Below are 25,391 nucleotides of genomic sequence, written 5' to 3'. Positions count from 1 at the left end.
TTCTGACAGAAAACCGGAACAATACGAGAATAAGAGAAGTTTTAAAGAGTGAGGGGGAAAACTTCAATAGATCCACAAAGGCAGCCAGAAATAAAGTCGACTTGAACATTTTGCGGAAATAAAACAATTAACGTTATGCCGTCTTATGTCCAAACCAAAAAACTAAACTAAACAGGTAAATAAGTTGGGTCTCTGCCGTCATAGATGTTTGGTTTTATAAATAGAAAGTGGACACACAAGCCTCCGGCTGCTAAAGAGTTCCTCACATCACTAAATCTTTCCTGAAGCCGCTAGGATACGTCTCTCGGTGCTCATCATTCAGGACTCGCTAACTGCTGCTGTTGGCGGCTCTGCCTTAAATAACCGTATTATCAGAGCAGGGAGACATTCGGGCTCCAACACCTTCAGCTCTTACTGTACTCAGACTGACGAGAAGCAGACAGCTGATGACACGAGGACAGAAAATATACAATGTTTGGACCAACCCATGTCGAGACACCTGATACTGTTGGAATAAACTGAAAAGCTGGCAGAATATTTTCTGTACAAGAGCTAAAAATACACAAAAACCCTCCAGTTAATTCAGAAAGCCAAACAGATAAACTACTTAGGAATTTTTAAGACGTGACCTTGACATGTCTGGTGATTATGAAAATAGTGGCAGCTAGAACACAGGCATTGTGAAGCCCCAGTGTGTCTCTACATGCTGACTATATGGGTTGGTGGTGTGATGAGGGTCAGTGGGATGGAATGTGAACGAGTGCCCTTTTGGCTCTGACACAGACTGTGCGGGACAGCTGGGGCTCTGCTGTGACAGAGGGGAGCGAGGCGGCCAGTCAGTCAGTCAGTCAGTCAGTCAGTCAGTCAGTCAGTCAGTTAGCTGTGCTGGGAAAAAACACTAAAAGTCAAAGGAACTGAAAACTGAACAAATGATACTTTTAAAAATACTAATGTACAACATAAGTTAGTTTGGGATGAACATTTGGCTAAATGTTGACGTTAAATCCCTGTCAGTGCTGTGGCCTGGGGGAATAAATAGTCTTTGTGGATTCCTGCAGGACAGTAGTGTGTGGTGTTCAGTGACCCTGTGGGTTTTGAAGAAGATCAGATTCTTCACTCTCTCACTTGACTATACTGTAGAAGAAAAAAAACACTGGGTCTGACTGCTCTGAATAAACACCCTGATGACCCTGATAACGGCACAATGCAACGCTTGGACCACCATTTTTCTTATTCAAAACGAATTACAAACCTTTTCAAAACGTATTAAAAACACGCCCTTGATCATCAGCTAATTTCGGAGTGAATCCAGTCAAATCAAATCAGGATTCCTCAAAGTATAACACATATTTCTTAAATTGTTAAAATATCCTTTCAACCACAAACTGGGTTCAGATTTATCAGCTCATAATCACACATTTCCAGTAGAAAAAGCTGGTGTGTGAACTTGAGGGCGGCCATGCTGGGTCACTGTGATAGAGTCTGAGCAGTCACATGTGCTGGAGAGGCTAATCCCCGACTCTAATGTACTGAACACATAAGTTCTCTTCAACAATGTGACATTTACAGCTGTGTGGTGGACATTTACATGTAACTTAGATGTCTATAAAGGAACAATACAAAAACAATAGATTAGTCTCAGGGATTCTATGGTTTGATGATGTGTATTTAAGGAAAAAGAGCAAACTGTGGCAGAACAAAGGGAATTTTTATCTAAAGTCAAATAAAAAACGAGGACACAGAGTCAGAGAGAAGAACCGACAGAGAAAAGAGGAGAGAAAATACAAAAAGCTAGAAACAGTGGACTTGAGTCCACTGAGCAGCTTTATACTCACTGTGGGACGGAAACAGGACAGCGCCGTATGTCCACTCAAACTCACACCTCTGTGGACTTTGAGAACTCAAACTGAGACACTGGCCTGTTCCTCTTCGACACACACCCTCCCTCGCCGCCTGCTGCCCCACCCACACCCACACACACACACACACTCCATCCAATTCTGAGCCAGATGCGGGTTTAAAATATCGCAGGGGACAGGCTGCTTGATAGTGGGCAGCTGTCCCCTTCCCCCTCTCGCCACCTCACTCTTACACTCTTTTATCAGCCGGGACAGAGCCCGGCCCCTGGCCCCTGGCCCCCGCTTCCTTTGTACTGTCAACCTGCTTCTTTTGTACTTTTTCACATCCTCCGCTGTCATTTCTTTCCACATACAGTTGGTCTTCATGCGCTTTTCCCAAAACTTTTCCATGGTCTTCGTGTTATTTCTTCAATCCATGTCGATCACGTCTGGTCTTGTTAATCAATGTAGACCAGAGTTACATCAGGATGACCTGTCATGTTGGATGGGTTTGGCCTTGGAGCTTGTGGTTACTAGCCGGGGGGTGACACACGTGGAGGGGGAGGTGACATTCCGGCTCCTGGAGCGCCAACTGGTTGGGTCTGGGTCTCTCAAGAGTTTTCCTCAGACATAAACGTGAGGGATTCCATGACAAAGTCTATTCTGAGCTTTGAGGGCCGTTCCCAGCGTGTCCCACACAGAAACACAACCAATTCACACCTCAAAGGAAACGAGGCTTTAAGCCTGCACTGAAAAACACCACTGACATTATTCATTGTTTGTGTGAAGACTTGACCCACTGTCTTCAGGCTGGAGATCAGAGACACTGTGACTCACCCTGTTGACTTTCTGCAGACTGGTGGTGGGCAGAGCAGCCAGGGTTTTGTAGTCAAGTTTTAAAGGTCCAGTGCCAATGTTCTACAGGAAATAAACAGAGAGACGTGAGATGAGGTTTGGGCTGAGGTCCAATAAACAATCGCCCGTTCAAAGTGAATTAGTTTAAGTGGGAAAGGCCATGTGTGGAAGTGTAGAGACCCGTTGCTATGACGGTAAAGAGCCACAGCTGGATGTTAAATGTAGAAAATGTTAGAGTTAGAGAAAATGTGTAATGTGTTGGTAGTGAATCGTTGTCCGGCCTTAAAACTAATATGGATACATGATTGTGACTTTAAATTAACACAACTAATCTCTGTCACTATGGAAACCTATAAGAGTCTATGGTTGTTATACAGACACTCAGATCCTTCTCCAGTTAAACTAAACCAGTCTGAATAACGCTCCAGACTGATTTATTGGGGTGCCGTTTAGCTCAGTGGGTTGAGCAGGTGTCCCATGTGAAGAGGCTACAGTCCTCTCTGCAGCCGGCCCCGGTTCGAATCCTGATCGGGTGGCCCTTTGCTGCATGTCATTCCCCCATTTCCTGTCTCTCTCAGCTAACCTGTCAATTAAAGGCAAAAAAGTCCCAAAAATGGGGCGCCAAGTGGCACAAGAGGTTAAGCAGGTGCCCAATGTGTTGAGGTTGGAGTCCTCGCTGCAGGCAGCCCTGGTTCGAATCCCGCATGGGGCGGCCCTTTCCTGCATGTCATCCCCCCTCTCTCTCCTCCCCATTTCCTGTTTCTCTCAACTGTACTATCTAATAAAGGCATGAAAAGCCAAAAATAGACAAAAAAAGCCCCAAAAATATTGTTTTAGAAAAAAAAGAGATGGATTTATTAAAGAAACAAAAGTCTATTCTAACTAAAATATCCAGGGTAAGTAACATGGTAAAATCCTGAGGCAGCACTTCTGTGGTGTTTGTGGTGAAGCTGCCGGGAGACGGGAGCTGCCGTGGAGGAGTGTCTCACCTCAGTCTCCTCTTCTAGCAGGCGAGTTGCCTCCTCACGCTCCAAACGCATTCGCTCCTTCACCAAGAAAGGAAGGGGAGGAGGAGGAAGAGGACAGAAGGAAACGACACCCATCCACACAGCCACACGGTGATGCAATGAGAGGTGAAATGAGGAAGAGGAGGATGATTCAGGAAATGTTACAGGAGGTGAAGAGGAGGAAATAAAAAAGTAGAGGAGGTGGTATGGAGGGATGATGATTGGATGATTTCGGATCACACCAAACACACCAAAAGGTAAAGGAGAGGTGAGAGAAAAACAAGAGGGGAAAGAAAGGATAGAATCCACACAAATTAAAAAAAAGTACTCTATTCATTAGCTATGGGAGCAGAAAAAGCATGCAAGGCGGGACATTGCAGGAATAGTTCTGTCAAACACAGCACCCACGTACAGTAGGGTGCAGAGGGGAAGCTTCATTCACCCGATAACAGACAGACCTGAGCCTGAGTTTGGCATTTCACTGAGCTACGCTGTTGCAAAAAAATGATTTTGTAATTCTCTCTGTATTGCCGTGTAACTGCTGAACTGACAGAATTAAAATGACCCCTCGCCTTCCCACATCAGTAATGAATTTTCACGTTCACTTACCACTTTCTCCATCTCTTCTCGCTCCCACTGTGACGTCTCTCTCACCATCTCTGATTCCTGGAGAACAGTGAGATTTAAGATCCTTACAATCCCAGTAAACCAGCACTATTCATCCTGTTAATCTGAATCTGGAAAACCACTGAAAATGCAGTAAGTTACATGTGTGCGCTCTGATGGGGGTTAGAGGGCCGACGCCTCCCAACTGAAGTGTGCAGGGGAACAACAAAAACTGGTATTGAATAAACTAACAGGCCGCCACATTCCTTTAGTGCGGGCAGCCTCCCAAAAGCTAATCTGGGCAAAATAAACAACTGTGCTGGCGCTTTCTGGCTGCCCTGGTGGAGGGATGGGTGTGTGTGGTGCGCACGGTTGGAGTGAGTCACTCGCCTCCACCTGCTAACGCCAAACTGCTGTGGAAGCACAGTGGTGGTGCAAGGGAATCGCTGAACAAAACGTTTGATTCATGTGTCGACTTGAATGGCATTTGGATGATACGAAACTGTGCTGTGGCTCCTGGTGCACCAACCGGAGCTCTGCACTGCTCCGGGGTCAGCTCGGAGGAACATTAGCAGTGTCCTCAGTGAGCTTTGTAGGCAGATAGTGCCAAACTTTATTTATTTTTATGTAATAATAAGTGCATAATCTCTATTTTACCTTCTGCATGATTTCCATCTCCTCTGGGCTCAGGTCTCGGTCTATAGATGAGATGCTCTCCATACTGTTCTTACGTACGATGCCTGTTGCAAACGGGTTGGCAATGATGCCGGGAGATGCCTGGAAATGAACCCAAACAGTTTTGTTAAAATCATTTCAATTGAACTTTGAAGAATTGGTTCAGCATCAAAACAGCAAGTTAAACTTGTACTTAAAAATTTTTTTTTAACTGAATTCAGTTAATTTGTCAAGTAAAAGGAGTGATGACAAACCAAATATTCCCTGGTTCTAGCTTGTAAAATGTTTTGTCATATCATTGTAGACTCAGTATTTTTAGATTTTGGACTTTGGGTTGAGTTAAAAAAAGGTGAGTTTGTCACCTGAGAAAGTTTCAATCAGTGCTTTGCCTCCTTTCTAACATTATGTAGTCTTGGTATTTAAGCAATTGATGAAAAAAGTTATTGGCAGATTAAACAATGGTGAGAAAATATAGCTGCAGTCTTAAAAACAACACTTTATTAGACGTTACTCAAGGTGCGATAAACAGTAAAGAGTTGTTTCCTGTTAGTGTCTCTGAACGTGAAAAGAACATTTGGTCCAAATCTCTCTCCTCGCGGGGTCTCACCTCCACAGCAGCAACTTTTTGTGGGTCGAAACCGTCGCACACCAGCATCACCAGAGAGTCTCCCACAGCTCGAAGCACTCGCACCGCCTCGGTGTGCGTCATCCCCAGCAGGCTGTGGTTGTTCACCTCCAGGATCCTCATGCCGACCTGCAGTCGGCCGTCTCTCGCCGCCGCTCCGGTTGAACTCACCTGTTGGGTGACATCGACCAATAATCAACGGGTAGTTTAACACCGGGTGTGACTCATGAGACTGCTGACCATTTTTCTGGATTTATTCTCTTTTAGTTGACAACCAAGCCTCAAAATAACAATCTCTCAGTAGGTTAGTGGCTCAATTAAACATCCTGTTGACCTGGTCTAGTTAGAGATTTAAAAAAAAGGTGGAATTTATTTGTTTCAAATGTGGTCAAAAAGGCTCTCAGTGTTTAACAAAGCAATGCAAAGTTTAAATCTGCAGTACCTTCGAGATAAAGATCCCCTCATCCGTGGCGTCGAAGGGGTTTCCAGCGTGCCCTTTAGCCCCTCCTCGAATGCTGATGCCAAGCTTCTCCCCCGGCTGCTTCTGGATGATTATCTCCTGCATCCCGGGCGGTGACGGATCCCTCCGCACCAACATACGGATCTCCTGCTTGTTGGCCAGCAGCGCTCGCACGGCCTCCTGGTGAGTGGCGTGGCGCAGGTCGATGGCGTTCACCTCTAAGATTCGGTCCCCGACGCGGAGTCCACTTTCACACGCCAGACCGTGAGGGATCACCTGATGGTGAGTTCCAGCACAGAGGGTGAGAGGCGAACCAGGGTTATGGTGGAAATGATACTGTTTATTTAAAGGGATAGTTCAACATTTTTGGCAAATTTTTGGCCCATTGCGTAGCTACGCTACGGAGGCTAATGGGATTTCTTGGTTTCTCTCATCAAACTCATCAAATACACAATCCAACAACTCCAAAACGCTCTGGTGGACAAGTTGTGACCTGCACATTCACCACGCTATGAGATAATAACAGAACGTTACGAGACGGAGTTGTTTTAGAGGTAAATTCATGCAAATCAGCTGATGCGCGTTTCCTTCAGGGACAGTTTTTCCACAAGCAGTCTCTGTATTTACCTCTAAAACAACTCTGTCTTGTAACGTTCTGTTATTATCTCATAGCGTGGTGAATGTGCAGGTCACAACTTGTCCAACAGAGCGTTTTGGAGTTGTTGGATTGTGTATTTGATGAGTTTGATGAGGGAAACCAAGAAATCCCATGAGCCTGTAGCGCTTAGCAGCTCGCGGCTCTGCTCTGCCATTCTAAAAATAGCTCACACCGTGAATTAAAGGTAATGAACCTACTCCTAAAACTAAAGGGATTATGGCAATGGGCCAATTTGCCAAAATGTTCAACTATCCCTTTAAGAAAGGAAACATCTGGGAAACAGGAGCTTTTCTTGCTTTTCTTTTCTAATAATACCTTTGAGATAAAAACTCCAGGCTCATTGATGCCAAATGGGTGGCTGGCGTGATCGCTGCCTCCCACAATGCTCAAGCCAAGAGGGCCGCCCGACTTCACCAGGATCACTTCCTGTTAGGATGGAGGCAGGAAAACTTAGGTAAAAAAATTAGTTTTTAAAAATGCAAATAGATTAAATTCTACTGCAGAAAGCCGACTGAAACTCATGAGAAGGCCTTCTTGTTTTTAACAGTGATGATGTCTCCATTGATCTACTTCTGTAACAGATGCAAAACAACCAGTTTCTACTGTGGGGCCTTGACAGCTCTACGCAGTAATCTCTCTGCATTATGGACTTGTTGGGGATGATACTGTTGGTATTGCCAGGCTACAATCTGAAATACACCATGAAATTAGATTGAGCCTTCATACCATGCACCATCTCCTCTGAAACTGGAGTCGGGGTCCAAATAGACAAACATTAACAGAGAGTGATTCTACAAGCATGGTCTAATGAAACTAAAAAGCCATTTAACAATAAAAGCTGCAGTCAGCTCTCAGGCTCTCAGGCTCTCACCTCGATGGGATACTCGTCCTCCATCCGAGTCAGGTGGTTCCCATGTAGGGAGAGGCTCTCCTCGTCCTGGTCTGGAGAGTCTGAGGGTTCTGGGGGTGGGGGGGAGTGGGCGCGTGCCCGGGATTGACCCGGAGAGCCCCCTGGTGCATTCAGGTCCCTCTCGACTAGGAGGGCGATGGTGGGGGAGGTGCCGGTAAGGAGCGCTACTGCCTGGTCATGCCTGGCCTCTGTCATGTCTACACCATTGATCTGGATTGACAGTAAAACCAACCACGGAGGGAGGGATGAGGCGGGGGGAGGTCAGCCCACCAGGACGCTCTGAGTGACAGCTGCATCTCATCTCTCAAAACTACGTCTCAAGACTTTTTGTAACATCGATAACATCGAGATTTTAAGTGACTGAAGTTTTGTGAGTGCACCAACGTGAGTACTGTTATGTTGAAGAGGAGCCCGACACCTACATAGAGCAACAGGAACAGGCAGAGAAGAGGAGGGAGCAGGGGAAACAGCGGGCTGCTGCAGGCAACTGAAGCTGCTAGAGGTTCCCTAAGAGAGGCTACGAGCAGGCAAAGCTAGTTCCCAAACAAATCCAAGAAATCCCCTAAAGTCTGGATAATAATGCTTGTTCTGCCATCTTTTAAAGGGATACGCCAACATTTTTTTTTTCGTGTCTTGGCCCACTCCCGAGTCAATGACAAGCAGATAGACACCATCCTTTCGACTGTGCGTGCAGTAACAAGGGAGATACGGGCAGAGCTGCGCACCGCTAATTAGCTTAGCTCAAATGCTGGAAGTGTATGGGTAGTGTTAGCCTGCCTCCTACCCGAGCCGAAATCAGCAGTCAGAAGCTGATTTCATTTTAGCTCTAAACTCTGTAAATATATCACTTTATCGACATTTCAAACATGTTTAGGTGAGAAAGTAGCCGTTTAGATCAGCAGTGTGTCGTTAATTTGTCTAAATACCAGCTGTTCACAATTTTGTTCGGACGAATTCGGCGCTACTCAAGCTAGCTGTTGTGATCAACACACTTCCGGTTACTTTCACAAAATAAAACACCCGTTGCCCTTTACATACAGAAAACCATGACGATAGAATTTGTGCTTTTACTTTGAAATAGGAAGCTAACCTACCCTCCATGTAGCTAGCTTGAACCAAAATGAACTGTCTCTGCTTGAACCCTCCGTTTTGACCGATCTGGTCCCGTTACCGGCATTTGACCGCTCAAGATGCCTTACCGGAGAGTTTTGTCAGCTCTGAGACGAAGATCAGCCCGCCGGTTTCCGTTTAGAGTTGCTGAAGAGTTTCTCTGATGACTTTAGGTGGAGCCAGGCTAACACTACCTATACACTTCCAGTGTTTGAGCTAAGCTAATTAGCGGTGCGCAGATCTGCCCGACCGTATCTCCCTTGTTACTGCACGCACCGTTGTAAGGATGGTGTCTATCTGCTTGCCATGGACTTGGGAGTGAGGAGGCAAAAAAAGTTGGCGTATCTCTTTAAATGTAGTTCAACATTTTCCTGCTCTTTCTTGCCTTTGTTTATTTAAAACACAAGTGGCAGTGAGTTTGTCCAAAAGGTTAGGTCCTAAGTCAACGAAGGCAAGCCTCAGACATCTGTTACTTTGTTATGATGAAAATATTCAGTCATTAGTTGTGTTACAGAGCTAGACGAAGGGGCGGCTTTAAGGCATGCACTATCATAAAAACTGTACAAATCTGGTCCTCAGTGACAAGCAGAGGTCAGCACTGACGCGACAGTACCAGCTCTTACCGTCGGCTGATTTGCTGCCGCAGCCGCCGCCATGGTAACAAGTGACTGCCACGGCAGCGGCCCGGCAGGCCTCAGCCCACTCCACCCCAACACCATCTCCCACCACCAAGTAGGTGAGGAGATGGACTTTAATGCATTAGTGAGCATGCAGAGGGAGAGAGGGAGAGAGGCACACTACAAAAAGACACGGAGAAGAAAAAGACAAAAGAAGAAACTGCCGGAGGAAAGAGGAGAGTGAACCCAGGGAGAAAGCAGAGTTAGGTTTTCAAAAGGAGCAGTGTCTCGTTCAGCGTACTGGGGTGGATTTAGAATAATAGTGAGTGACACTAATGGAGAAAAACATGCAGCACAAGAGGGACCGGCAGACTGACAGATACAGGACGGCAAAGCCAAGCTCGGAGTTTGATCAGCAGAGAAAACACAGGAGGAGGTGCAACACAGAAAACCTAAAGACAGCACTACTTAACCAAACAAGATACAGAGTATGAATCTGAGGAGAGATTAGTGTGAGGATGATGGATTTGATGCATGAGTGCAAAGTCTGATGAGTTAATTCTCTGGATGTGGTGACCAGGTTAGTCTGCTCTATCTCAGATAGGACCAGAGTGAACTTGAGAGATGAAAGCAGTGAACACAGTGGATACAGGTACACAATTCATGAAAATAATAAAAAACACAAAGAGAAGTCAAAGACAAATGTTTCCTTTACACTTAGACCCATTCTCCATCCCAGTATCCATTCATAAACTTGAACTGGATTCAAATGTGGAAGTGGACAATGACAAATTCTGTGTGGAAACAGTGTAGAGGAAACATTTCACTACTTATCTCCCTGTGATCTATCAGGTCGTGGTGAAGATGTGAGGGTGATGATAGTACTCACGGAGATCACCCTGTCGCCTACGCGCAGTGTGCTGTCTCTGTGCGCCGCTCCGCCCTCGGCGATGCGAGAGATGTAGATTCCCTATGAAACAAAACAGACAAAAGCAACACAGTTGATGACACTTTGACGGACGACTGTGGAGAACGGAGCTCCAAGATGAGCTCCTCCACGCTGAGACGAAGCAACGCTACAGGTAAGACAGATGTTGTTAATTAGACGTGGTCTGGTGCAACAGGCTGCAGTGTAATGATGGGTAGGGGTCCTCACTGTGAGCCTCATGCTGACTGAGTTACCATTCAGTCAGCATGAGGTACCTCACAGTGAGGGGCCAAAAATAGAGATTAGAGTCCTTTATTCATTACTGCTCCCAGGTTTTACAAAGGAAATGATCAGATACATCAACACATTTTGACATAAAGTTGCACACACAACAAACAAACCTGCACAGACACATAACAACTGACAACCAGCTTAGTATTTTGGACTCATTAAAAACCTGAACCCCTGTTGAACCCCGGTGCCCCACTTTGCACAGACAAATTGCACAATTTGTTTAACCAATCAAAAACGAGCTGTGTTCAACACCGAAACACTTTGTGCCAAAACATGCAGGAGCAAAGTCTAACGCACCAAATAACAAACAAACCCAGTCGCTGCGTCCGGTTCAAAAAGCTTTTAGACTTACGCTCAGACGTGTCACCCGCCTCAATCACTAGTTTATGAGTCCTTTCCTTTTGGTGGGCTCGGGGAGCTGCATGTGTTGCGATGTAGTACTGCGCTGGCCCAAATATACACCTCACACCGCCCAATTACAGTGAACCTATCAGGTGTCAAGGCCGGCTATTCATATCTCCGTCTCCCTGGTGACGACTGTAAACGCAGCTCCCTGTGGCTGAGACAGTTACTGCAAACACTTTGTGACCTAACTTCCCAACTTCCAGACCAAACCCGTTATAAATAGGCCCTTTGGTAAAAAGCCTGAGAGATTGTGTCTGGAACTTCAGATGTTTTTTCTTGGTTTCATCTTTCACCCTGAACTGGAATCAACCATCTGAATCTACTACACACGTCTCTTGGATGCAGTTGTCAGATTTGCACTTGAATGGGAGGCTTTAAATATTAATATGTAAACTGTCAGGGCCCGGGGGCTTAAAGAGGACAGTGCCGCTTCAATTTCCATGTAAATGTCATGCTAGGATTGGGTCATAATTCAATTATGGCTGCAGACAGCTTTTGTTTTCATGGCTGAATGATCTGTCAATTATGTTGGCAATTCCTCAAGTAATCATGTTGTCACTATGTCAAGAGAGTGAAACACTCAAACTGATACAAGTATATTTAAAATGGCAACCATAACATCCAATGCTACCTGACACCATGATGTATACAAGGTGCTTTAGTGGGAGGAAGCTCTCAAATATGTAGTTGTTAAAGGGAAATTGCTGTTTTTTACAATCTGGACCTTATTTCTATTAATTAATTATTTTCTATTTCATTTACTCACCCAGATAACTTTGGTGTCATTACAAGTCGTTCCGACGAAATTAGATCCAGCCAAGAGCTGCGTATCCGTATAATGTGAGTCTACAGGGCAGCAGAATGCAGCCTCTAAATAACACATTAACTGCCGCAAAACTCGTTCATTTCACCAATATTTAGTTATGATATACTAGTGCTATTCCCCTCTGAGTCCGGGGTTAGCTGTTATCAACATCCGGGGTCTGTAGGTTGACCTACTGACCTCTGACCTGGATGATGTCATCTCTGAGCGCTGCACAGCGCAGCTTGTTGCTACTGCAAAAGCTAATGCTACGGTTTGTTTCTGCGCGTTTCTGAACTGGATGAAGTTCAGCTTCCACAGGCTTCCTCTCTGCAACCTGGACTCACTAAAGCTCCGGCTAGTTGTGCTAAAAATGGACCTGAATGCCGAAGCGGAATGATTATTATCAGAATGAGCCGGGCAGCGGTCGGAGATGACATCATCCAGGTCAGAGGTCAGTAGGTCAACCTACAGACCCCGGATGTTGATAACAGGTCACCCCGGACTCAGAGGGGAATAGCACTAGCGTATCATAACTAAATATTGGTGAAATGAACGAGTTTCACGGCAGATAATGTGTTATTTAGAGGCTGCATTGCACTCCCCTGTAGACTCACATTATACGGATAAACGCAGCTCTCGGCTGGATCTAATTTCGTCAGAACGACTTGTAATGACACCAAAGTTATCTGGGTGAGTAAATGATCATATTTTATGCTAGAAATAACTGAGGTCCAGATTGTAAAAAACGGCAATTCCCCTTGAAGAGACTGAACCTTCTACTCAATACTTCAAAATCTTTACAGCACAAATGGTGTAAAAACTGTTGTAATCTCATTTTGAGTCCCTGCCTTTTGTTACAAGTGGGTAAAGATAACTACAAATGTCTGGGTGACTGTGTGTGTGTCTCACCGTGTCTCCTGTGCGGTACGGCGTGGAGCCCTTTCCCCCCGCGATGCTGAAGCCGAGCCCCTTGTCGTTGCGGATCAGGCAGGTGGACAGCCGTTGCCGGGGCCCGCTGGGACTCTGCTGCTCCATGTTGAAGGCGATGCCGCTGCTGCGTCTCTCCCGGGGGAAGTAGTCGTCCTCCGGCCTGAGCGGCGTGGTGGTGATGGCGTTCTCCGGCTCCACCATGTGCTCCCGCAGCACCGTCATGGAGACCGACGCGCCGGAGCTGCGGAGAGCTTCCACCGCCGTGTGATGTTCTGCTTCGTGGAGGTCCACTCCGTTCACCTGAGACGGATGTTGAGAATGATTCACATGCTGGATAGTGTCATTAAAAAGCAGATGAAGCGGCTTTTAAAGACGACGCAGAAAAGATGAACAGGAAACGTCGGTGTCTTCACCTCCAGGAGTTTGTCTCCCACTTTGACCCCTGCTCTGGCTGCAGGACCCTCTTCAGATACTCTGGAGATGAAGATTCCCTGGAGACAAACAGAAACATGAATCTACTGTATACATTTTTGTGATCTATTGAACATATTTATATATATTCCAGTGGAGGTCTCACCTCATCATCTCCCTTGTAAGGCGTGGAGCCTTTCCCTCCAGCTATGCTGATACCCAGGCCGCCTGTTTGCCGTAGGATGTTCAGGGTGTGCTGCAATTTGAGGAGGGGGGAGTCAGCACAACTACTGGATAAACGCTGCCACTGAGCTCTGGACAGACTGAGAGGGAGATGAGCCCACTTTTTGTTTTTTAATTTTTTAAAGATGTTCAGAAATGAGAAATTTGTCCTGTTTGTCGCGCCTCCTTCTACGAGTTTACCCGAGTAAGGAAAACAAATTTGATTGGTCGTTATCGAGCGGGCGGGATATTCAATGTTTGGGGTGAGACCGAGCTCGGTGTGTGTGTGTGTGTCTCAGACGTTTGATTGACAGATGATGGATCCAATATCAGTGGCTGATGAATCGTGAGCAACGTGACGCATAATTCACACGCCTGCATTATCCAATGCAGAAAAAAACTCCCCCACTTTCATCCCGGATTTACTCAAAAATAGAATTTTGCACAAAGTTTGGGCTACATCGTCTGATAGATGAGTTATTACACTAATGTTAAGACCCACAGTGGGCTCAAATTCAATTTTCTTTTCTGAACACCTTTAAACATTTTGCTATTCATTTTCATGTGGGTGATTTCCCTCTTTCCCCCAGAAGGTGGCGTCAATCTTGTATAATAGATGGAGAGACACTGTGAATTGTTAAAAGCCTAATGTCAATTTTAATAGCAGGTGAATGATTTCATGCTTTAGTTTCTGAGAGACATTCTGTAAGTGAAGTTGAAGCCAAATTTAAGTCATTCACCACAAACTGCTTGACATGAGACTTCTAACATGAAGTGAATAAACACACACTGTCTGAGGCCTTCTTCACGTGGATTCAGAGGCTAGACCTTTACACAAACCAAACTTCACAAAGTAAATAACATATGAATGGACTTTAAAATGTCAGGTAAACGCTAAATAGGTCATAACAAACTGTGTATATTCTGTGTACGTGCAAGCCATGCAAAAAAGGGGGAGGGAGTAGGAGACGAATGAGGGAAAGGTGGAATGAAAATGGGAAATGTGGAGAGTAACAGAGAAGGAGAGGAGGAGGAGGAGGAGGAGTGTGCTGTCCTGGATGTGGAGATGGATTTCGAGGCTGTTGTGGTGTTTGTAATGAGTCAGTATCATTCAACTGCTCTGTAACAGTGAAAATCAATGTTTCCTAATAAAGACTCAACAGCACAGAGTGTACAGTATTCATACACAAATCATATACAATGCTACAAACAAAAACATGCAAAAAAAAAAAAAGATGAGAGCAAATTTCCACATGTGGTAAAGATATGTTAATAAATATCAAGTATGTCATTTATCTATTATATTAGCATGCTATTGAGAAGCTTCTTAGTCCGTCTGGAGCTCTTCTTCTCGTTGGCAGTTGAGTGACATACCATCTCTGTAAACCTGTGCATCCAAAAAAAAAAAAAAAAAAAAACACCTGGAGGAAGCAGGTGACATGGACTTTGTCATCACAGTGTAACCAGCCCATTCATTCCAGGGCAACACAGCAGGGACAGGGAAATGAAGAGGAGCGAAGCAGCAGAAGCAGAGGAAGAACAGGAGAGGTGGAGTGTGGCACAACCAGGGACCAGAGAGACCCGATGGATTCATACAGCTGTTTTACAGTTAAGAAGAGGCATCCTCTGCATTTTAGACACAAGGTAGGTCCACATGTCCAACACTGTGATACATGGGAATCATTTTGAAGATATGGTTCTAGAGATGGACAACACAGCTGTGGGCACCTAGTCAACTGACAAGTGTTTGGGAAGGTCAGGTGTTACAAATGAAGAATATTTGGCAGCTCAACAAAAAACAAGACTAATCTGTTGTTTCTGGGCCTGTTCTTATAACTGAATCTTACAAAAGACAGTTTCAAATTGAGCCCAACTTACCAGTGCATCTGCCTGATTTGCTACGATTTGGATATTGGACTAACCCATTTAACATCACTGAATGTGCTATCTGCCTGTCAATGTTGTACATAAACTGAAACTTTGAACAAAATGACTCTTATTCCTCTTATATCCTAATCTGAGTAATCTCTGAACATCATCAGACACTTTGTTGTTGCTGTTTTTAAATCTAGTCATTAGTAGCATTCACCATCTGTAGGGGAAAATATATGGTGGACTACTTTTGCAGTTGATAATGATACAATGGAGGAACAGCATAAGAGAAATAAACTCCATTTAATTACAGTCAATGAAACTTTGGAACAAGCCAATACAAAAGCCTCAGGAGTGCAAAAATACTGTCTCTTCACCTTTGCAAATCATCTGTGATAGATCAAAATCTTGACTGTGATTAATTGATCATTAATTCAGGATTACTTTAACCTTTCATGATACTAACACAAATTTTAGGGCCTTAAATGTGCCTTATACAACATGTTACGTTTATCTATTCAAAGATAGAAAACTGTAACTTCTTGTTTTCTGCACATGACCTAATTATTTAGAAGCAAAAGAGAACTGATAGAAAACTAGTGGACAGTAATGATGTTGTTTTCTGTGGGATATGAGCTGTGCTAATAGCAGACCCTCATTAGAAGCACTGATACTACTGAGGCAAAGAAAATATTTCATTCACTGTCCCAGGATGCATTGCAAAACACTGACCATGAAAAAAAATGTAAGATTGCAGTTTTGAGTCCACAGTGTTTGTACTTGAGCTCCTGCTGTCCAGTGGAGAAAATATACATTTCAATAAAACACGCCAGCTGTCATTTTTTCTTTTCATATACCCAGGTTGTGCCACACTGCCCATACATGAGTTGTGATTAGGGGGTCCCTAGTGATTGGCTTGGATTAACCATGGATTCCTGAGGGTATTTTCTCCACCTCCCAGAGCAGGTGGGTGAATGAGTGGGTGAGTGAGGGACACAGAAGAACAGAGTGGACGGGAAAGAGTAGGTACAGACCTCTTCCTCCTCAATTCGAGCAGGTTCAATCAGCAGATTATTGACTTGATCAAATGACACCCCCTGTTAGGACAGGAACCAGCGAGAGGCATGCGGATTAGTCAGGCCAAAATAAAAATACGCTCACACGCGCTCAAAAGGAAAACAAAAAACAAAAACAAAAAAACACTATCTCACGCCTTCCATCAACTTCACCACTCGCACCAAACACTCCACTGTCTGCTTGCAGGCTGTGGGGGGCTTCGCAGTCGGATCACCTTGAAGCAGAAGGGATCCCACACTCACTCCCCAGCCACCAGAAGCAAAATACAGGCAGAGATGGAAAGACAAGACCAAGGAGCTGAGCTACAGTGCAAAAACACACAAGTGTAGAGAGAGCGGACAAAGAAGGCAGAAGCTCCCAAACCAAGAAGAAGCCCGGCCTCCACACCACAAATAGCAGCTTCCTCCAGGAGCAAGGCTTCATTTAGACAACAGGCCTACTTATGTAAAAGGACTGCAAGATGTTATAGAACATTTCAGCCTTAAAAAAAATAAAATCTAAGACAGCTTTGCAAAAGTTTTCTTACACAAAGTTCAAGAAAATGAGGAAAATAGGTCAAATTATTAAGAAATCGGTCTTGCTGAATTTGATTTGCTAGAATCTCGGTCTGTCATCTATAATCATTTAAACATTCCCTAAAAGATCATTACCATATGACACAAACAAGGCTCGTTTGATCTCACATTCCAGCTCTGCCGATACATGTTCTGGTTGGTCTGAAGTCGACCACACAAACAGACCCACATCCATAAATAAAAACAAAACAGATTCGGTGAGATGATGATGTCTGATCAAAGTTACAAAAATAAATAAAAAGATTTCTGAATTAGCACGATAAAAATCAACAGATCTCATCTAAGTTTCCCCAAAATACTACTGATCGATAAGGGGATTGATTTTCTTGAGCAGACTCCACTCACTCCATTCACACAAACAGGCACGCACAGTGTTATAAAAGCAGAGTGTGAAAATGTAATTATTCAATTAAATCAGGAGATGGCTGATAATATGATGAGAAGCTTAGTGCTGAATTGGGCTAGTGTTGTTGAGCGAAAGGGGCTGAACTCAGCCGGCAGCTGCTGGTGCTCATATCTGGCGTGTTATCTACGTGTAAACAAAAGATCAAGGTGCCATGTTGTGTGGAAACAGGAACATTTTAAATGCGACTTCTCTGATCTTTTCCCTCAGACTGAGACAATGTGTCGTAAATCTGTTTAAACGTTGTTGTCGGGTTCGTGTGGAGTGTTTGTCGGTGGGTACTGTAGGTTTTCACATCTTGTCTTTGCGAGACAGAGCAAAGAGAAAGCAAAAGTCTGAGGAGCCATTCCGAGCCGAGAACTTTGCCGAGTTTGTGGATAGACCACAAAATCAACTCCTGGGCGGTGAAGGAGAAAAAAAAAAAAAAATCCCCTATATTTACAGCACAAAGGTGGACGTGTCTACTTCCACAATGACCCTGCATGCAGTGCCACATCCTTCATTAGTGCTAGCAGACCACTCCAAACTGAATGCAACTTGCAAGGTGGTAAGCAGTCTATGCACACAGTGGGACTGTTTGCATAGAGGCAATGAGCAAGCCAAATATATTCAATTTAAATATATTTTTACAACATACTGGAAATAAAAACTGAAGCATAACATGAGCTAATAAATTGATTTGCTGTGTTTTACATCTATGATATAACGGTAACACTTTATAATACGTCCACACTATTCATCATTTATAACACATGAATACTCATTAGTATGTAGTTTATAAACACAGTTAAAAATGTTTTACTCATCATTGATAAGCACTAACTGTGTTTATAAACTACATACTAATGAGAATTCATGCGTTATAAACGAAGAATTCAGTGTTTATTAAAGGGATAGTAGCATTTTTATAAAGTGGTTGTATGATCTACAAATAGCCCCTAAGTACTTTAATTGCAGTAGAAGACTCTCTGCACTCCTCCCGTTAGCAACGCCAGCCCATAGCCCTGCCCAGAGATTTACAACATACAGTGTTGTGAACAGACCCAAAGAAACGGCCTATTTTCGCAGCCTAAAGAGGTTTTATCTGACAAAAAAATACACAGTTCCATTGTTCGCTATAATATAATTTTTTCCAGCCCTTCAAGGTGCAGGAAGGACGCAGTTTTTATTTGGACCTAACAAACTCACGTATCCCTCCGCCCAGGGTTAGCGCCCACCGATCAGCAGTTGGTTAGCTCCAAATAAAAACTGTGTTTTTCCTGTACTTTGAGGGGCTGGAAAAAATTATATTATAGCGAACAATGGAACTGTGTATTTTTTTTCAGGTAAAATCTCTTTAGGCCGTGAAAATAGGCCATTTCTTTGGGTCCATTCACAACACTGTATGCTGTAAATCTCTGGGCAGGGCTATGGGCTGGCGTTGCTAACGGGAGGAGTGCAGAGAGTCTTCTACTGCAATTAAAGTACTTAGGGGCTATTTGTAGATCATGCAACCCCACTTTAAAAAAAATGCTACTATCCCTTTAATGCTTAATTAATGCTTAATAGTGTGTACTTATTATAAAGTGTCAGTGATATAACTTCTAAACTTGTATATAGGCTTGATTTTCACATCACATCCGTTTACAAATGTAGGTGAGAAATGAACATTTTTCTACTTTTAATTTGAAACTCTTATCACCCAGCTACCATTCACTGTCCTGAAGTGCATCCTGCCACAGCTGGGGTCTCTCCTTTACCTTCACTTGACTGTTGTTCTGTTGCCGGCTGTCGTCCAGCTCGTCCGCTCTGCGATGCTGCTGAGGCGTGCCGATGCTCTGCTCTTCCTCCTCGTCCTCGGCGGCCTGTGTGGGAGAGTTGAGGCTGTCGGGGCTGAAGCCCTGCAGCAGCGCGGCCACCGTCTCGGGTTTGGGCAGCTTGGTGATCTTGAAGTGCTTCTTGTAATGCGGCGTGTCCTTTCTGATCAGCCGCTGCTTCTCGGCGGGGAAGGCTGGCCTCTCGTCTTCCTCGTCGCTCCTCTCGCCGTCCTCGCCGTCCTCCTCCTCGTCCTCGTCCCCGCCGCGGATGATTGGCTCCTCGGCAAAGTGCACAGTGGGCTGGAGAAGGGGAGATTGAACAATTTGGAAAAACTGATCGTTTAAAGAGAGTTTTGCTTAAAGGGATAGTTCAACATTTTGGGAAATTGGCCAAAAGTCATAGCAATAGGTTTGTTACCTTTAATTGTCGGTGCAAGCTATTTTTTAGAACGGTGGAGCAGAGCCGCTAGCTGCTCAGAGCTACTTTTGTACCAGGGAACATCTATGTATGGGACAGCGGATGGAAATTAGCCTGTGGCTACAATCCGGCTTGTTTACGATTTTGTTTTCGTTCATGAACTCGCATTGTCCCACTTTAAATAAATTGAATTGAATTGAATTGACTCTACGGAGGCTAATGGGATTTCTTGGTTTCCCTCATCAAACTCATCAAATACACAATCCAACACTCTGGTGGACAAGTTGTGACCTGCACATTCACCACACTATGAGATAATAATGGAACGACTAATAACGGCTCTGAGCAGCTTGCGGCTCTGCTCCACCGTTCTAAAAACAGCTTGCACCGACAACTAAAGGTAACAAACCTACTCCTAAAACTATAGAGATTATGGCAATGGGTCAATTTGCCAAATTTTGAACTATCCCTTTAATCAAGGTATTCTCCAATAGAAATTCTGAGCTGATTGAATATTCACCTCAATGTACTCAACCTCCATCTCATCCAGCTCCTCCTCATCCTGAGGGGAGTGGCCATCCACCAGGTCCTCCCTCTGTGAGTTGGCCGTCACATTCTGTCGACCCTCGTGCGAGGTGGCTGATAGCGTGCTGTTGGACACCTGCGAGTCGTGGCTCTGGTTGGAGAGGTCACTGAGCCGTTTCTCCTAAAACCGGCAGCACAGGTTTTTGTCGTTTATCAACAGCACAGTCGCACTCCGACATTTCTGCTTTATTCTGTCTTTTTATTCAGAATGCAGTTTGTTTTTGCGCTACAGCATCTTGCAGACCTGACATTCATCATATGACAGTATGTTGGAGGTACCTGTGGGTCGGGGGACTCTTCCTCTCCATCGGGCCTGGTTGTGTAAGCCTCATTCCTCCTCTCTTCAATCACCTTCTTCATCACCTTCAGCTCACTGGGGTGCGGCGTGGCTCTGCGCTGAAGACCCTGCAGCAAAGAAAACTGATTAAAACCCGCTTTTGACAACAACAGCAAAAAAAGAATCAGTATGAAGCCACTAAAAATAGATTTACCACAGTAATAACCTTGATCAAGCACAGATTTTGGGGGGGGGGGCATTTTCAGCACTACAGTACAGTTATAAGTAACTCAATGACAGATATACACCGTATCATGATTCAAAGTAATGGGACGAAACATAAAGAACTCTGTCAACAGGAGGACGGAGCTTCCTCACCCTGCGCTCCGCTGCAGCCTCGTCATCCTCCTCCTCAGCCTTGGTCTCCTCCTGGAACTGAATGACTGAGACGCGGTTCAGGTTGCTGTCGGTCCAGCTGTCGTCCACGCTGTTCTGTAGCAGGTTCTCTGTGGAAAACCCAGCAGACAGAGGAGATCGTCAAACAAATTTCACAACTACGCTATAACTAGTTGACTCATGTGAGCTAAATTCCCCATGTGTCCATTGAAAAATCCTCACCCTAACAAAAGAGTTCCAACTTCACATTATATCAACAAAGCAGCACTCACCGAGGCTCGGGGACGGCTGCTGAGGCAGCAAATAGCACGTCAACACCTTCTCCCCTGTTCGCTCATCATCTTCTGTCTGGAACTTGAGCATCGGCTGTGATTGGTTCTCCGCCAGCCACATGGCCTTCAGGTTGAGGTTTGTCAGGGCGAAAGGCAAGTTTTGTAATCTGGACAAAAGAAGGAATGAAGTGAGATGAAAAACATTAGTGGCCATAAAACTCTCCAACCTAAAATTAAAATGTCAAAAGGAACCATGTAATTACACATATACAGGAAACTTTCATACATAAAGACATGTACTTTTCTCACAGGAAAAAAAGTAAATCACAGGAATAAGCCTCCTCTGCAATTTTTCAGAAATGACCAAAGACTCTTTGACAATGATGCATTTGTTAGTAATTTTACAATACATCATTTCTATAGCTGTAAAAACGTATGTAAACATATCATGAGTTTTTATTGTTTGCTCACATTAAAAGGAGTAAATCAGAGGTAATCTGTCTCTGCATGATGCTGGTAACGAATGTCGGCTAAAGTTTGAACCTCCAGGTAGAAACGTTGCCGTGTGTTATTACCTGTTTCCAGCCACGTCCAGCACATGCAGCTCGGTGGCATCTGCGAGCTCAGCAGGCAGTTTGCCCAGGCGGTTGTCTCTCAGCGAGAGGACGTTGAGGCTGGAGCAGCCGCCCAGCTCTTTGGGCACGCCGCCCAAACGGTTGCGGTCTACATTCAGGTTGGTCAGCTTCTTCAGCTTGCCCAGCGAGCGAGGAAGTGACTTTAAGGGGAAAGAGAGAGACGGAGACCATTAAATTCAACTAAATCAATAATGACATATAATAACTGTTAATGGGATGTGGATATTAATGGGAATGCATCAATTCCAACTGGGGTCAGTGCAGGCCAGGGCGGTGGTTGTTTATGTTTCCTCACTTGTAAAAGATTCTCTGTCAAGACGAGTTCTGTGAGGTTTTCACACTCCCCTATTGAATCAGTCAGGTGGGTCAGTCTGTTCTGGTCCACCTTCAGGATAGACAGCTGTTTCAGACAACCTAGAGACAAAACAACAGCATGTAACACACTGGGGCAATAAAACACCAACATATAGAACCAAATATGTCTTTACCTTGCCTGTTATTTCTAATGTGATCATGTATCTGTACCAAGTAGAGTTTAATGAGATCTTATGTGTGTAACATGTGTTGTATGTGTGGCCGTAATGTGAGAAATGGTTAATTAAGCCAGGCAATGATTAATTAGAGTTAACTGATGCAGGTCAAAATCAAATTACAAGCTTTTCACTGGCAGTATTTTTACACTAGAGGGCAGTGGTGGTCTGATGTAGCAGAGAAAAGCCACCATGGGTCTGCTTCAACAGACCCACACTCAATTAACAATGTAACCCAAAAACACAATGATATGCAACCAAGAACAATGCAAAACATAACCAATTTTTTTGCATTTTTTTCATGACAAGCATGGATGGTTGGCATAGAGAGATGACAGTAAAATGTGTTTCATGATTAAAATAGATAAAATCCATAACAGTTTCCTGTATAATTTTACTGAGACTTCATTGCTGTCCTGTTTGTCTAAGACAGCGTTCGTCTCCGTCTCACCTATGCTGTCTGGAACGACATCCAGCAGGTTCTGTGTGAGCAGCAGGTCGGTGAGGGCCAGGAGGCCGTTGAGCTCGGCGGGCAGCTCCTCCAGACGATTCTCTGACACATCCAGACACACCAGTCTGCGGAGGTTCCCCAGCTCCTACACACACACACACACACACAATAAAAATAAATAACACTTCCACGGAGCTGCATAGACAATACAACCATTATGTCCAAATCACAAACAAGGTGAGGAAATCGACTAGTTACCCTTGGGCGTCACATTTCACAACAGTTTCTAGAGAAAGGTTCTTGCAACAGAGCAGGTGTAAAAATATTTCTATTAGGAAATGATGAACTCACTGGTGGTAACGAGGACAACTGGTTCCGGTCCAACCACAGCTCCCTCAGGTTGGGGAGAGCACCGAGGGTGTCCGGCTAAGAGATGGGAGGAGGGGGTTTACTTTTGTTAATATTTGTGGTGACAAGCCAGAGCGTTCTGAACACACAGACACACACACACACACACACACACACACAACAGTGAGCGGAAATCTGATCCATATGAGATCTATTAAGAGTGATTGAGGCCAAAGCAAACAGAAGATGCATACAATACATACACACTCTGTACATCAGCTGTGTGTTCATGAGTCATTCACAATTAAAGTCACCTAGAATTAAAATCTAAGTTAAATTAGAGTCTAAATGTCTGTGTATTTCTGTTGCAGGTGTAAAACTATGGCATTCACAAAGCAAGGAACTGAAAAGTTGTACAAGTACATCTCAGTTAAAGGGACAACGAGGAGTTTCTATTTGGTTATAAAAAAGTCTCACGTTAATGTGGATGAATCTACGCTACCCACACCCAGTAGGCCCATTTTCGATAAATATATCATTTTGTCTTTATTGTTATTTTGTTATTATTAGTAGTGGCGGAAATGCTGGGCGAGCCGACCAGCGTTTCTTTACTTTCGGTTTCGTGGCGAGTTATGAGAATAACGCAGCCGAATCGGAACTACGACGGTATGTGATCGTCTTTGAACCTCTGACTTTAATTCTTGATGAATGAAAACATGAGTCTGTCTTGCGCCGGTCAAAGAATTTCATGGTGCGCGGAGGCTCATAAATGAAGTGTGAAAACGCTTCCCTTTTCCAAAACTCCTTGTTGTCCCTTTAAAGAAAATGTTTAAAAAAGAAAAGATAAGCGCCTACAAAAAAGAAGGAGAAAAAGAAGGGAAAAAAGAAAAGATAGATAGACGAGTGGTGTCCACTGCTTGTTTGTTTTCTTGTTATTATTATATGTTTCATCATCTTTAATTTTTTTAAATAGAGTATAATATTGGTGTTGATAGTAAGCCAGTGCAATTATAACAATAGAAAGGGCAGGTACTATACGTTTTTCTGCATCCTGCTCCTTTTCATTCATGGTGACTATGTGTACATTATACGTGCAAGTTACCATGTGATAATGAATGAAACTAATGATAATGTCAGTGATACAGTGGCTTATGCAGGAAGGCAAGGTTTCATCATGATGTCAACTGTTTGCTTTAGCCTCCGCCCCGTCAAGTCATGAGGTTTTGTTTACACTGTCCTATTGAGACAGGTGGGCGTTCCCACGCCACAGGCAGAGCTCGGCCTGGGGGACGGTGTGGGCACGGCCTCACGTCCAACAGACCGGCTCTAATGCGTTTTGGCCAGGTAAGCGTGGTTTCATTAGCATGATGGCAATGTGACAAATAGACTTGTGAAACGTGTGGCTCTGTGTGAGCAGCACACGAAATGGATCATTTAAAAAGACAGCGAGGGTCCAGTCTGAGCAGTCAGCCACAGAATGGATCATCTACTGTTGTAATGTTGTATATTGTAAACAGGATGAGTCGTTCATGTACCAAGACTTCCAGTTCATTGCTGCCCAGGTCCAGTTGTTCCAGTTTCACCAGGAAAGAGAGAGACCTGCGCACACACACACACACAAAATAACACAAGTGGTAAGTCACAAAAATATGCACCGTGACGGAACAAAGAGCAGAGCTTTGCATAGAAATACAGCATACCATTCATTCACACTGACTGACACATGACGCAAAGACTATAATAAGTCTCTCAGTAATACTATTGAATTTGCAGGTTTGAGATGTTTTAACCAAAGAGTGCATGATGTAATTATGCTGAGCTCAACGACAAACATCACAGCTGACAGTTGTTCATGCGTTGTGGAGCCGTCTCCAGCTCGTGCTGTCAACAGGCGTTTACTGTGCGCTTGATGGAGATGGTGGGAAATTAGATCAAGAGGCTAAACTCAGCACAAGTTGGCTGAACGGGGGAGATGTGACACTCACGTGGGCAGAGACTTCAGCAGGTTCTCCCGGAGCTCCAACGTCACCAGGTTGGCCAGGCTGCAGGAGGAGGACGAGCACGAGGAGAGAGAGAAGAGGGGGGGAGTTGGCAGGCAACGTGAGGAGAGGTTGGAGAGAGGAGAGAGGAGAGGCAGGTTGGTTAGTCAGATGGCAGCTCTGTTCGTCTAGGCCGCCTGGCATGGTGAGGGGCTCCTCCATCTGTCTGAGCACAGCAGTGGCCCCCGGCCCAGAGACCAGCTGCACCACAGCCCACCGAGCAACACAATCACACTCTCTGACAACCTGCTCAGTCTCCTCATCATGCATCACCCATCTATCCAAGTCCAAGGTCTCCACATTTTCCAAATTAACACTTTTGTTCATTTTGTCCAAGAAAATGTGAACGTCCCAAAGACAT

General features: G+C 44.5%; 1 protein-coding gene across 1 annotated transcript in view; it reads right to left on the bottom strand.

Annotated features, from left to right (window-relative positions):
• The window catches only part of scrib (scribble planar cell polarity protein), an 84,879-nt gene that overhangs the window by 18,418 nt on the left and 41,070 nt on the right, over positions 1–25,391 (bottom strand). The window contains exons 5-27 of the mRNA XM_083995789.1: positions 24,977–25,033; positions 24,527–24,590; positions 22,995–23,069; positions 22,644–22,788; positions 21,958–22,076; positions 21,603–21,802; positions 21,028–21,194; positions 20,738–20,865; positions 20,362–20,487; positions 20,018–20,203; positions 19,023–19,379; positions 13,301–13,390; positions 13,137–13,214; positions 12,703–13,023; positions 10,251–10,331; positions 7,596–7,844; positions 7,040–7,150; positions 6,049–6,342; positions 5,589–5,777; positions 4,964–5,083; positions 4,310–4,366; positions 3,683–3,739; positions 2,676–2,756 (exon numbers count right to left, since the gene is read on the bottom strand). Coding sequence (XP_083851915.1) covers positions 2,676–2,756; positions 3,683–3,739; positions 4,310–4,366; positions 4,964–5,083; positions 5,589–5,777; positions 6,049–6,342; positions 7,040–7,150; positions 7,596–7,844; positions 10,251–10,331; positions 12,703–13,023; positions 13,137–13,214; positions 13,301–13,390; positions 19,023–19,379; positions 20,018–20,203; positions 20,362–20,487; positions 20,738–20,865; positions 21,028–21,194; positions 21,603–21,802; positions 21,958–22,076; positions 22,644–22,788; positions 22,995–23,069; positions 24,527–24,590; positions 24,977–25,033 — 3,352 coding nt within the window. The remainder of the gene's footprint in view (positions 1–2,675; positions 2,757–3,682; positions 3,740–4,309; positions 4,367–4,963; positions 5,084–5,588; positions 5,778–6,048; positions 6,343–7,039; positions 7,151–7,595; positions 7,845–10,250; positions 10,332–12,702; positions 13,024–13,136; positions 13,215–13,300; positions 13,391–19,022; positions 19,380–20,017; positions 20,204–20,361; positions 20,488–20,737; positions 20,866–21,027; positions 21,195–21,602; positions 21,803–21,957; positions 22,077–22,643; positions 22,789–22,994; positions 23,070–24,526; positions 24,591–24,976; positions 25,034–25,391) is intronic.

Source organism: Trachurus trachurus (assembly GCF_905171665.1).
Source record: "Trachurus trachurus genome assembly, chromosome: 20".
NCBI lineage: Eukaryota > Metazoa > Chordata > Actinopteri > Carangiformes > Carangidae > Trachurus > Trachurus trachurus.
Note: the sequence above shows the minus strand (reverse complement) of the source record. Positions and strands in the feature narration are given on the sequence as shown.